Source organism: Mchenga conophoros, linkage group LG6 (assembly GCF_057382185.1).
Source record: "Mchenga conophoros isolate Kocher_MC1m ecotype Shallow Benthic linkage group LG6, M_conophoros_male_GT1.1, whole genome shotgun sequence".
NCBI lineage: Eukaryota > Metazoa > Chordata > Actinopteri > Cichliformes > Cichlidae > Mchenga > Mchenga conophoros.
The window spans coordinates 31,080,316-31,092,834 of NC_140531.1; the positions used below are offsets into that span (position 1 = coordinate 31,080,316).

The following is a 12,519-nucleotide window of genomic DNA, read 5'->3' on the forward strand; positions in this document are numbered from 1 at the left end:
TTCCCCATTATTTCCTACTCTTCACCTCTATTTCCTCCAACTTCATCCTCTCTTTTTGCTGCACCATTTTGTTGCACTGATGTTTCTATTGTTTAGAGGAGAACCGATTTCCATTTCCTCTCTTAAACATGCATGCACCCAACTCTTGTCGCTGCCACATTCGAGTGCCGTACCCAAGTTTGTTTTAGATGTAGCTTTCTGTTACTGTGGCAAGTAGGTTGTTAGAATTAGATTTGGGCTCTGTTGCCAACCGTGACTGAGTCCTGCTCCTGTAAGGCTATAACTGAGCCCTGGCAGCTTTTGTTGGAAGCCAAAGGGAAGATGACAGGTGTGCACCAGGGACCTGTTAAAGGAATACTTTGACATTTAGAGATACTGCTGTATTTTCTTTTGTTCTATACATAAGTAAAGAAGTTCACACACCCGTTTTTTCACTGGCTCTTAAAGTGTCTCCTTTTCATTGTTACTATGTCTCATTAAAACCAATAGGCATGACAGGCTAATGAGATAGCTCTACACAGCTCTGTTAAAGAGGTTGCCCATTTTATTTAACACAAAATCATCTATTTCTTTTTGCCCATCTATTTCTACAGAGACAGAACTATGATATTAGTAACTTCTATTTTGTATTAAAGTCATTTTATCTACACTTGTTGGAGGCTAAGCGGTTCGAAGCTGTTGCCATTTTTTGTGTGAGACCAGTTACCATGGTTACGGTTGTGTGCCTTTCTTTAATGTTAGTAGAAGAATTATTATACCCTTTTTCACAAACACAATGCCCATGTCAAACTGCCCTACAGTAACAGAACAGACTGACTCTCCGCTTGTAATTTCCAAATTAAATGTCTGAACGGAACCGATCACTCCCCACTCTACAACTTGGTAGGCTCTTGACTGCAGAGTTACTGAAAATACGAATAAAAAGAAAGAACTTCTTTTAAATAAAATGAAATTATTAAGTGATGCTGAAGCCTATTAAGATACGAGGGAGCGCATTGGGGCTGGGAATAGCATTTACTGTAATCTGACTATTAAAACATTGATCAGGATTCATTTCTCATTTCAGTAAAATATACATTGTTGAGTGATGCAGAATTGATTCGATTATGACTTTATGAGTGTATTGCAGCAAGTGTAGGTAAAGGTAGTACTATAAACCATTTTAGAGATTTTTTTTTATTTATTTTATTTTGTCTCTTGTGTGTAATGTTGATAGAGATCAGGCCATGTTTTAATTTTATGATTAATTAATTAATGTTGAGATTATGAAATTCCAGTTTTTATTTATTTATAGGAATTTGAGTCTCTTAAGTATCAAAGAAATCAATCATTTCAAAAGTTCTGCAGATTTGTCTTCATGTTAATGCATGTACTGCTTTTATCGAAACAGATACTCAAAGGAAACATAAGCAGCACACACAGAGCGCTTGAGTGTGTGTGTGTGTGTGTGTGTGTGTGTGTGTGTGTGTGTGTGTATACACTATATGTACGGATGTTGTTTATACAGCTCAAGATGTGCCCCGTCAGCTAACGTGAAATCATTAGTTATACTAATTGGTTCCTCACTACCGGCGTATCTTAATCCCTCATTCCTCTCTTCCTCTTTTTCCTACATTCATCTATTTCCCTCCTTCTGTGTCGCCTATCTTCTTCAAACCACTTCTGATATGACATTTTGTCTCTCATTCTTTTATCTGACCCTCCTTTCCATCTCTTCTTCCTTACTCTTGCACTCATGGCAATTATATTCACACTTTTTCACTTCCCCTGTCCTCATTTCTAAAATGAAGTAGACAAATAACAGGGATGCAGATGTCTGCTTAGATTACCGTCCAGCCTGTGGGTATGTGTGAGAGAGCGAGAAATAACAAGCAGAGCTTCCTTGAACATTACAGAGTAAATAAATAGGCAAGTGAAGCTGTCAATAGAAGCGAAGATTGTCTAATGATTATTGCTTAAAACTCACCTTGTATCTTATGAAGACAGGAGAAAATAAGGCAGACAGAGCAAAGGAAAAAACAGATAGTTTTTAGAAACAATTGTGTTGTTTTTAGCTGTCCACAAAGTTGTAATTAAGGCTAATACATCAATAGCTGAAAATGAAACTGTGTTCTTTTTTGATTACTGTAATCTCTTGTGATTCTTTAGAACATGATTTTTGTGACTGGGAAGCCACATCACTCTGTGCAGCCTGATAGTGGATTATACAGTATGTTTTCAGTAACTGTGCTTGATTATGGTTCAAAATGTATTTTCAAAAAATCAAACCAAGGTTATCATGTTAATCTACTGAACTACTTCTGATCTTATAATGTTCCAACATTAGAGTGCAATACATTTTTGATTTTTTGACTGGGTATTTCACTAAGCTTGTCTGGACACATAACCCAGATCCAGTGACACCAACAAGAAGCTGCTAAAAAACAGTGATTAAGTCCATCAAAGGATGCATTAAAATAAATTAAAAGTGGCCTTTATTGTTTTGTTGTTTTGTTTGGTTTTGTTTGGGTTTTTTGTTTTTCTTTTTGTTTTGTTTGGGGGGGTTTTGGGGAGGGGGGGGGGTGGTGTTTGCTTGCTTGCTTGTATGTTTGTTTGTTTGTTTTTTTGGGGGGGTGCATTTTTTGTATCAGCTTGCTGAAAACTGTACAAAGGTTCAAACACTGGAAATTATTTGTTTAGCTAACTTGACATCCAGATATAGCAAAGAAGTGTTTAAGTATCAAATATTATTATCCTTATATTTATTTTTGTGTTAATATCAATAAATATTTACTTGATTTTAGAGAATCCAAAATAAACGACAACAAAAAAAATCACTGAACACAGATTTGAAAATATGTTTTTTTGAGTGATCTCATGTTCAGATATGAATATTTGTTGGATGCTTTTTTGGTATTCAATAATGTTACTGACCTTGCCAACTAATATAATAATCAAATTATTCTCTTTTAGAAACAAGACACATGGAACTTTGCTGGCCTTTTGACCCTGTTCTTACTTTATTTTTATTTTAACTTGTTTGCATTTTTCTGTGTAATTTTGAGTATGAACTACTTTTGGACTTATTGAGATTTTTTCCCCCCTTTCAATCTGTAGTGGTTCAGTCCAGTAGTGGTGGTACTGGCTTAACCAGTCAGCTAGTACCACCTTGTTAAATGCTAATTGGTCAGCATTTGCAAATGTGTGATTGGTCCACTTTCTTCTGTTTCCTGTTTTTGTGTTTAAACACAAACTGTTTGATATTGTGCAATGAACCTGATGAAGGCCACAAGGCGAAATGCGTTGGTCACCCAATAAAGTTGTTCCCTAATACTTTAAGTTTCTCTGGAGTCTTCACATCATCAGATCTTTGTCTTCTCCATGCACCTTGGAAGTAAATGAACTTGTGCAAGTAAATTTTGTTGGCCTTTCAACCCTTTAAGAAGTCTGTTAAATTTCAAATAAGCATATGTTTTTAAAAGAAACTATAGAATTCAGATTCAACAGTTTGTGATCATTTTTTTTAATTAAATGTGGCGCTTAAATCATCTATCTTAGACAGTCTTATTCTTTTAAGTCTGATTTGTGATAAGTGTGATACAATATCAAATCACCTGGAAAAAAAGAGCTGCTTCCAGTGTGTTTTTTTTCTGTTGCATGCTAGTACTTCACTTCTCTTTTCTCCCACTGATTTCCTTCCATTTCTCATAATCTATCTTGCTCTCTGCCTCATTCACTCCCACCCTACCTCTTTATCAAAAGAGACCTGTTCTACATAGAAATTCCTTTTTGTGTCTTCATAGATCTTTCATGATAACAACCGTAGTCAACAGCAAGAAGTAGTCATTGCCTTCAGCAATGTGACCTCTCTTTCGACGCACCAAGCATTCCTTGGTTCCCTTTTTTTTCTTTTTCCCTTTTTCAAATTCTCTTTGTTTGTGCATTACTTTCAGCACCAAGACCATCCCTAAGAGCTTTGCCCCCTACAGCTGGATTCTTTGTAACTTTTGTTTCCATGTTTTATGCATGTTTTTTCTTTTATGTTTACAGATCTTTCTAGATGCCAACACTATCAGACTGGGCAACATTCCCCTTGGTAGTGCTGTGGATCCCCTGGAGGGAGCGCCTGCAGGTACCACCTACACCAAACAGACTGTGTACGAGCTTTGTGCCTGTGCTAACGGCAAGCTCTACCTGTCCCCTGCTGAGAAAGGCTCTACTTGCCAAACCACCAGTAACTTTTGTCTCTGGAGCTGAAAGCGGGAGGTCGAAATACACACGGGACATATGGACGATTGAGTTTGAAGCTAATATAGCCAACAGACTGAATCACCATGGATTTATGGCTTGATGGGAAGCTTTTGCCAGCTAACAGACTGAATCAGCATGAACTGTAACAAGGCGACAATTTCATGTCTGTTCACCAATCAAATAATATGGATTACAGCTTGGCAGGAAGCTAATGGTTGCTAACAGGCCAAATCAACATAGACTGTAGCTCGGTGTTAAGCTAATGCCAACTAAAGGACTAAATCAACAGAGACTAGAGCTTGAGCAAAGCTAATACCAGCTCACTGGTTGAATTAATGTGTTGGTGGGTAGCCAATGCCAGTCCAGAGCATGGATAACTTTGTGGGACACAAAAGCCAACAAGATCAGCTGATGGGTTTCATGCTTAGACCACTCTTGGACATATGTGAGCAGTCTCATTCTGGGGCTGTTGTTGAGTGTCTTTCCCATTGTTTAATTGCTGCCATGATGATTGCTGAAGGTCGCAAAGACTTTGGGTTTTTTTTTTTATGAACAGCAACCTTTGTGTGTTCAGAAAATAGCCAACATGTCCTGACAAAACATACACTTGTTGCTATAATATGATGAAGGAACACATACTTGGCAGTGACATGGACATGAAAACTTGGTTATCAGTTGGCTAACAGACATCAATGATGACATTTGTTTACCCCAGTGGGTAGCTAACAAGAAAATCAAAATATAGTTTTGTCTCTAGGGAAGCTAAGGCTAGCTAACGGACCAATCTATACCAGAAAGGCCTTCTCCCTCTATTTCCTCTCCAGCCCTTCAACTCAAACATTGACATGTGACTCTTCTGCATTAATCCGCACCTGATAGTAAAAATGTTCTCTATCCCCACTTTTCATATGATAACTAATGCAAATTATTGTGATTTAACCATTGTATTCACCAGCTTCTTTTCCTAGTATTTTTTTTTACATTCTTCATATCTATTTTTACTTTCTTTTAGTTTTTTCTGATGAAATCTTTTACTTCTTCTCTTTTTTCCCAATCAATGTTTTTGTATTCCTTTATCATTTCATATTTTGCAAATGTGCCCCTCTCCATGCGCTAGTTATTTGTTCTGTCTATGCACCTACTAGCACTGTTCAGGTAAGGAAAAGGCCTATCTATTTCTTCCAGCAGTGTAGTTTAAAAATGAAAAAAACGCCACATACAGACTGCTTCGACTTCCTCCTCCACCATTGTCTCCACGTCTTTTGTTTCTCACAAGTTATTCTATGTGGACATATGATGGTTAGCTACAGACAGCAAATGGAACATAAAAAGGGAGGAGAAAATGAGATATCAGTCTTCGATCATACTCAGGTAGGTGCTGTAGCAGACAGACCACTTTCTGGTATAGGGCCAAACTTCCAACGCCAGGCAGAGGCAGCAGTCAGCTGAAAGACAGACCAATTTTAGTCCTCTTATGGGGTATTATACGTCTTCATCCAGGCTGTCTTGTCGGTCATACTGTCTTTACATCTTTTTTGCTTGACCTTTCTGCTTTTCATGCCAGGTTTGTGCTCTTCCTTCTCAGCCACCAAGAGACATTTTCACTCTTTGTGCTCAGTCCATTTTGTCCTTTCTGTATTTTATTGCAGTATGCCTGCCACTCACTATTCATTGTTTATCTTCCCAGTTAAGAAGCATCTCACCTGTTTATCTCATATTTTTATCCCAATCATCAATCAACTAGCATACATTAATGTTGTTTCCACATCCTATCCATTATGCTTTCTCCAGTCTAAGTTGAAAATGTCCCTCTATAGTCATTCAAAATATCTCTAAATCTGGGCAAGAAAATATGGAAATCTTGGGAAATACTATTTTGGGGTGTATTTTTGTTTTTTATATTATTCAGTCAGTCCCAGAAGGGGGATCAGTGTGAATGGCCATGAGCTGGTTAACCTGGTGCCCAAAATCTGTAATGGCTGGCGGAAAAAAAATTTGTGTGGAAGAAATCCCCCTGCAAGAAGTGATGGATGGGTTTGGTTTATATGTGTATGGACTCAACGAGAATAAGGCCCTGCAGCTTACTTTCTTTTTTAAACAAAGCGATACACAGGTGCCTTTGCTACTGTTGGTAAAAGCACATCACAGTCTGAACATTCACACTACCCTCAGTGGACCATCTGCAAGTGTCTCTGAACTATCTATTTTATCAATCTACCTATCTAGTTTGTTTTCCCTTTCTGCCCCTTCCCTCCTGGTTTTGTAGAACTCTCAGTATATCCAGCTGAACAATGAATAATTCAATCATTTAAAGTTTAATTTTCTGATGTGTTCCCCTATGGTTTATTCTTGATAATAAAAAAGCACAAATTATGCCATGTATATAACAATACCAATAAAATACAAAATAAAATAGTATTGTTTTTAAAAAGAATCTCTTGAACTGGTGTTGTAATTAGTATGTAACCATCACTTTTTTATGTTCCTAACAATGTTTTTTTAAGGTATATAGAACATCGAGAAGCACTTGGTCAGACAAGAACACAACTATCTTCTGGGACTTTTTATCTTGGGAAAGCTATACCATATTTAACCCTGCTCTTATCCTTTTCTTTGTCTGCTACCTTTTACCTGAAGAACTTGGTTTCAACAGGAGAAGAATTTGAAAGACCGCTGCCAGCTGTATCGCTCAATTACAGTCTGACAACTCACTTTAACAATACATAAAGCAGAAAGGTTGGTCTTGCACTAGAATGCAAACATGGCCAGAACTGCTACCAAAGATAAGCTGAGAATATAACTGTCTGTTAAGGACACCATCACTTTGCCACGTCATTCCAAAGAAAATAGTTTTATGGGTTGTTTTTTTTTGCTATATTATTAATTGAACATGAATAAAACTAAATGACTATCATTGCATCATTTCAGATGGACTTTGACTGGGCAGTTGTGACACCTTGATGCTTTTCGTTGTCAGCTCTTCTGCTGTAAATTTGCTGTTGTGCTTGGGATTCTTGTCCTGTTGCATGGCCCAGTTTCAGCCAAGGTTAACCTTTTTCTCCCATAAAGATCACAACTGACATCGTCCCCTTGTACCCTTGATTTCACATTTTGACCTCTCAGTGTTTATCAATAAAGATGTGGTTTGACGACCATTAGCATACTTTCCAGGATTTTCTAGGGGTAACTACACAGGCAATGACCACCCACACTAACTTTTGATGCACACCTAGTTATTTTGTTATGTAAGCATGCCTGAAATGTGGATGAAACTGCTTGGTTCAGAAAAGAGCTTTGAGGGTTACTCCTAGTAGGCTTTCAAAGGATAAAGGGCATACTTTCAATCAAATTGTGTCAGATTTTACTCCAGAGTTCATGGTTGACTCGGTGACTGCAAGGTATCCAGATCCTGGCTCTAAAATACCCAAATCATCACCCCCTCCTCCACTGTGCTTGACAGGTGGTATGAGGTGTTTGTGCTTGTATCCAATGTTTGTATTTGCTCGGATGTCTACTAATGGGAAGATTGGCAACTCACTTGAAAGTTTTCCATTTGTGAATAATCTTTTTCATTGTAGAATGTACAGTTGTTTGAAAATGGCCTTATAACCTTTTCCAGATCAATGGGAAGGAACAATTACTTCTTTAAGATCACTGCTGATGTCTTTTCCCATTGGGTATTGTGTCAACTCAACTAAATGCTCAAGCAGGGGTGATTTTAGGATCGAACATTTATGGAAGCCAAGCCCCCAATTATAATATCACACATATTCCCCTTGCAATGGACTATGATGCTGGCAAAACATATTCAATCATTTTCACATCTCAGTTTGTATTGTCGTGTAAAAAAAAAAAAAAAGATTCTGAATGAATCATCACAGTTTTTACTATAATACAGGGTGGATACTTGAGTTATCAAACTTGAGGCAAAGGCATGTTGATCAGGATTTCTTTAAGTAAAGTTAAAGAACTATTTTTAGCAAATACGAGGAGAAACTTGCACGGTTTGTTTCAGAGTCTTTTCACCACGTAAAGGCACTAAGAAGGGCAACAATTAAGGCAGTATTTTTTTTTTGAAGTAACAGGTCATTTTAAATGCAATGTTTCGATCAGCTTGTACTGAGGTATCTCAGAGATTAATTGTGCAGCTAAACTACTGTACACTGACAGAAATGGGGAAAAAACTTTAGACTGGTCCGGCCCACCTAAGATCAAAGTGGCATGTACGTTGGCTTCAAAATGCATTTCACATCCATGGTATAAATGGTATACTGTTAGAGCAGGGGATGGAAATCAGCCAAGATTGCTCCTGAAACTTCTGCTTACATCTTGTTGAATTCAGCTGTGTGACTCCACAAAGAGCAGTAAACCTCAGAGCAGAAGCAGGTCAGCTCATCACACCCTGTACACCAAGAAAACATACTAGAGCTTACAATAGAAATGAATGTGAGTTGTGATCGTTTTCACCTTGCTCAGCTACTAAAACAGATCTTAGGATTCTGCCACCTGCCAAATGTCACTTTAACCCCTGAGTATACACATTTTTCTATAGAGGTAAACTCACCCTCTAAACATTTATTTTCGTGTCTTTCAAAAATCATGAAAAAAATTGTTTACAGACACATGTAACCACATAGATGCTTTGGGGCAGAGCAACCCTGACCAGCACATTCAATTGTCATTTATCAGTGAGGCCGGTGGGTCACATGACCCTTAGGCTTCCTGACAGTAATGGAAGGATGTTATATGCTCTAACCTATTTTAAAAATGTACAGGTAGAACCATTTAAAATTGTGTTGTGGTCCTATAAAGACAAGTGATTCAGAACCTTATTATACCTAAACCTTATTTGTATAGAACCTTATAGTGATGCAAGATACAATGACAACTTGTGGGAGTGAAGTCTATTATCTTGCATTATAGTTTGTTTTGAAGGGCACTTATGAAAGAGGCCAAATTTACTCAAATTGGCTCTAATTAGTGTGAGGTTACAAGCTTAAAAATGACAATGTTTTGAGTGTAATTTATTTGTCATGGTGCCTGGTGAGCCAGGGTTTTTAGTTTTGCAAATGTTTAGAATATAATGTAATATAGTGAAACAATGTGACAATTCAGATCAATAGCAGGCAGCTGAAGGAGAATCGTGTAAACAAGCTGAAATCAGACCCCATTTCCAGCAATCTGGTTATTGTGGTGGGAGTGAACTTTTCATAAGTTCTGGGGCGATCTGCTGCATCTCCCCTGCTTCATTGCTGCTCCCTGTAGTTGGCGTGCTCTGTCAGAAGTTGACTAATTACTGACACAATACCGCTTGACAGTATAAAATAACACGGCCAACTGATTCAGCATTGTGCCCTCATTCAATCCACTCGACGGTGAGTCAAGTTACTTTGTTTGTTTTCTTATAATTAATAATGCAGTCAGTGAGCTAATGCTAGGCTAGTGAAGCTTAAATTTCATTACTGGTTTTGATTTCTGTTTGAAGCTGTAGGTTTTTATTAAAGATGATATTCTCATATTATAACAATATGAAACATTTTTGTTGCCTAAGCAACAAAACATAAAAAGTTAAATTAACAATTAAAGAATCCTTTTTCTTATTAAAAGTGCTCTCCTTCTATATTTTGTTTTTTGTTAATCATTTTTTGTTATTTGGATGTCACCTCTTTCCAGGACCGTGTTCAGTGGAATGTCTTGTATAATTCTGTCAAGATTTGCACAATATAGTAATTTTTATTATTTGTTAATGTGGTTTCGAAGTTGTTTATGCCACCTATTCCTAATTCCCTAAAGTGGTGGCAGAAAATTCAGATTCTCAACAAAAAAAGGAGAATGGGCCAAATGTGGTGTTTATGTGGGGTCCACAAACTGCAAAATCCAGGCAGATTTTCCATTTGGCAAGTAAATCTTGGAAGGCCACACTGGAAGGTGCATCCATCAAAATATGCATGTAATAAAAAACAATGCAGAGAGTCTCTACTGTGTCTTGATGTCACATTTTTTTTGCACTCCTTCTGTCCTCTGTGCTCTGTGTTAGAGTTTGAGACATAACAGGCTCATTATTCTTTTTCCCAACACTCATTACTTTTTAGCCTTTTGTTTTTTTCCCTTCTTTGTCAGCTTGTGTTTACCTGCCTATGTTCCCTGGCTGTATCGCCTAACTTCTGTGTTTTCTCTACCCTGTTTTTGTTCCCCTTTTTGCTTGATTTATACTTGGACTTACCTACTTTTTCTGGATCTCCAGCTAATCTTTGTTTGGCTACCTTTATTTTCACCACAGTGTAAGTTTTATTTAAAAAAGTTTTATTCATTTGCCTGCCCACTTCTTTGTCTAAATTTGAACTGAATGCTGCATTACAAAACAGACAGTAGATGACTCGCCATGTACTCAAGTGACAGCATTTACTGAGGTGCTCCAACAAATCTCTACTTATTGATGACCCAAGTTGTACATATGCACAAAGAAGAGGTCTAGTACTGCCGGTGTGTGATAAATGTGTGTGCTTGAATGACAAGCACTGCCAACAGAGGTGCAAGATAATACTCTCATTTCCTCCTTGTACATTAAGACACATTACTTATAATAGGAGAATGGTTAACCACTATGGTCACTACATATGAGAAAAGAAAAGAGTACAGTGGACATGAAATGGGAAGAAGAAGAATGACACTGGTTAGATAAAGGTCCTATGTTTCCATGAATATAGAACATATTTTTGGTCATTCTTTAAACCACAGGTATGTGAAGTGAAGGTTACCTTCAATCATGGCGGCATTAATCAGCTTTTGTTATCCTTTCCAAATATAGCAAATCACCATAGCATTCTGATGTGCTTAAATCCCAGTCCCAGCTGTAAAAGATAAACTTAAAGAAAAAAAGATTTTATGGCTCCCAGGACACACCACAAAGAGCTATTTATGTTTCTTTGTAGTCTAAAAACACAAATTGCGCTTCCAAAACACCAATACACAGTGTTCTTTGTAATGACAGGCATCAACAACTATGTTACAATTCTGCCTATTTTCATGTGTGATTAAGCTTGTTTTTTGATGTTAGAGAGCATGCAAAAATACTACAATTATGTGACTAATAGGAAAAAAGAGATTATCTGCTCATGAATGCAGGAGCTGATGACGTTTCAAAACAATTCGATTTACATGACTGGCACAGTGATTTTGTACTTAGTTTGACTATTCAGTGACACTTATGGAAATTTTTTGTTGTTATAAAAAACAAAATGACATGTTTTCAGAAACCTGCCTCCTTTCAATGAGAAAGGGAAATAACTGTGCACTCTTGATTAGGAATGATGATACACATATATTACAATGTTGAAATTTCCTGATGACCTATACAATGCATGGTATCCAGAGGATGTGTTTGTATCATGTTCAAATGAGTCCACCAAGATTTTTTAAAGATGTTTAGTTTATGAGAATAAATATTTGTCCATGTTCAGTAGATTGGAGGTGATAGTCATCTAAAAGATAAGAAAATGCAGAATTCATCTTTGTAAAGAATTATGATGTAGATGATTCAAGATTCAAGATTCTTTATTTGCCACATGTATAGTTAACACGCAGTGAAATGTGTCCTGAAACGCTCATCGACTGTGCAAAAAGAGAAAACTGTATACAGTAAGTGAATTATATACAAAAGAGGACATTATGTGTAGTAGGTAAGTGAATTATATACATTAAGTAAATTAAATTAAATAATCTGGAAATTTTAAATTGGGATTCTGAAAATGTACTTTGTGTGAGTGGAATGTTCAAGATTCAAGAAGTTTACTGTCACGTACACTGCAAAACACAAATGGTTACGTGTCTTGCAGACGTTCAGCTGGAGGTCGTTGTCCTGGCACCACAATACCAGGTTCTTCACCTCATCCATGTAGGCTGCCTCATCATTGTTGGAGATGGTGCCCAACACCACTGTGTCGTCACAATTCACAATGGTATTGGAGCCATGGGTGGCCACACAGTCAGAAGTATAGAGGGAGTAGAGCAGTGGTGAGAGTACACACCCCTGTGGCGCTCCCATGTTGATGGTGATGCTGTCGGAGACACACCTACCAACCCTCACCACCTGAGTTCCATCAGTGAGGAAGTCCAACACCCATGCACATAGACGGCCGTTGAGTCCTGGATGGGCACTATTGTGTTAAACGCTGAGCTGTAATCAACAAACAGCAATCTCACATAGTTACCCTGTTTCTTGTCCACGTGGCTGAGAGTGGTGTGCAGGCCATAGGCGATGGTGTCCTCTGTGGATCTGCTGGGTCGGTA

At 37.6% G+C, this 12,519-nt stretch overlaps 1 protein-coding gene across 2 annotated transcripts in view; it reads left to right on the forward strand.

Moving 5' to 3' along the window:
• Positions 1–6,637, forward strand: part of LOC146572915 (zeta-sarcoglycan-like) — a 392,767-nt gene extending 386,130 nt beyond the window's left edge. For both annotated transcript variants that reach the window (XM_085277367.1, XM_085277368.1), the window contains one exon: positions 4,030–6,637. In XM_085277367.1, the coding sequence (XP_085133493.1) occupies positions 4,030–4,236 (207 nt within the window). In that variant the 3' untranslated portion in view covers positions 4,237–6,637. The remainder of the gene's footprint in view (positions 1–4,029) is intronic.
• Positions 6,638–12,519: the final 5,882 nt, after the last annotated feature.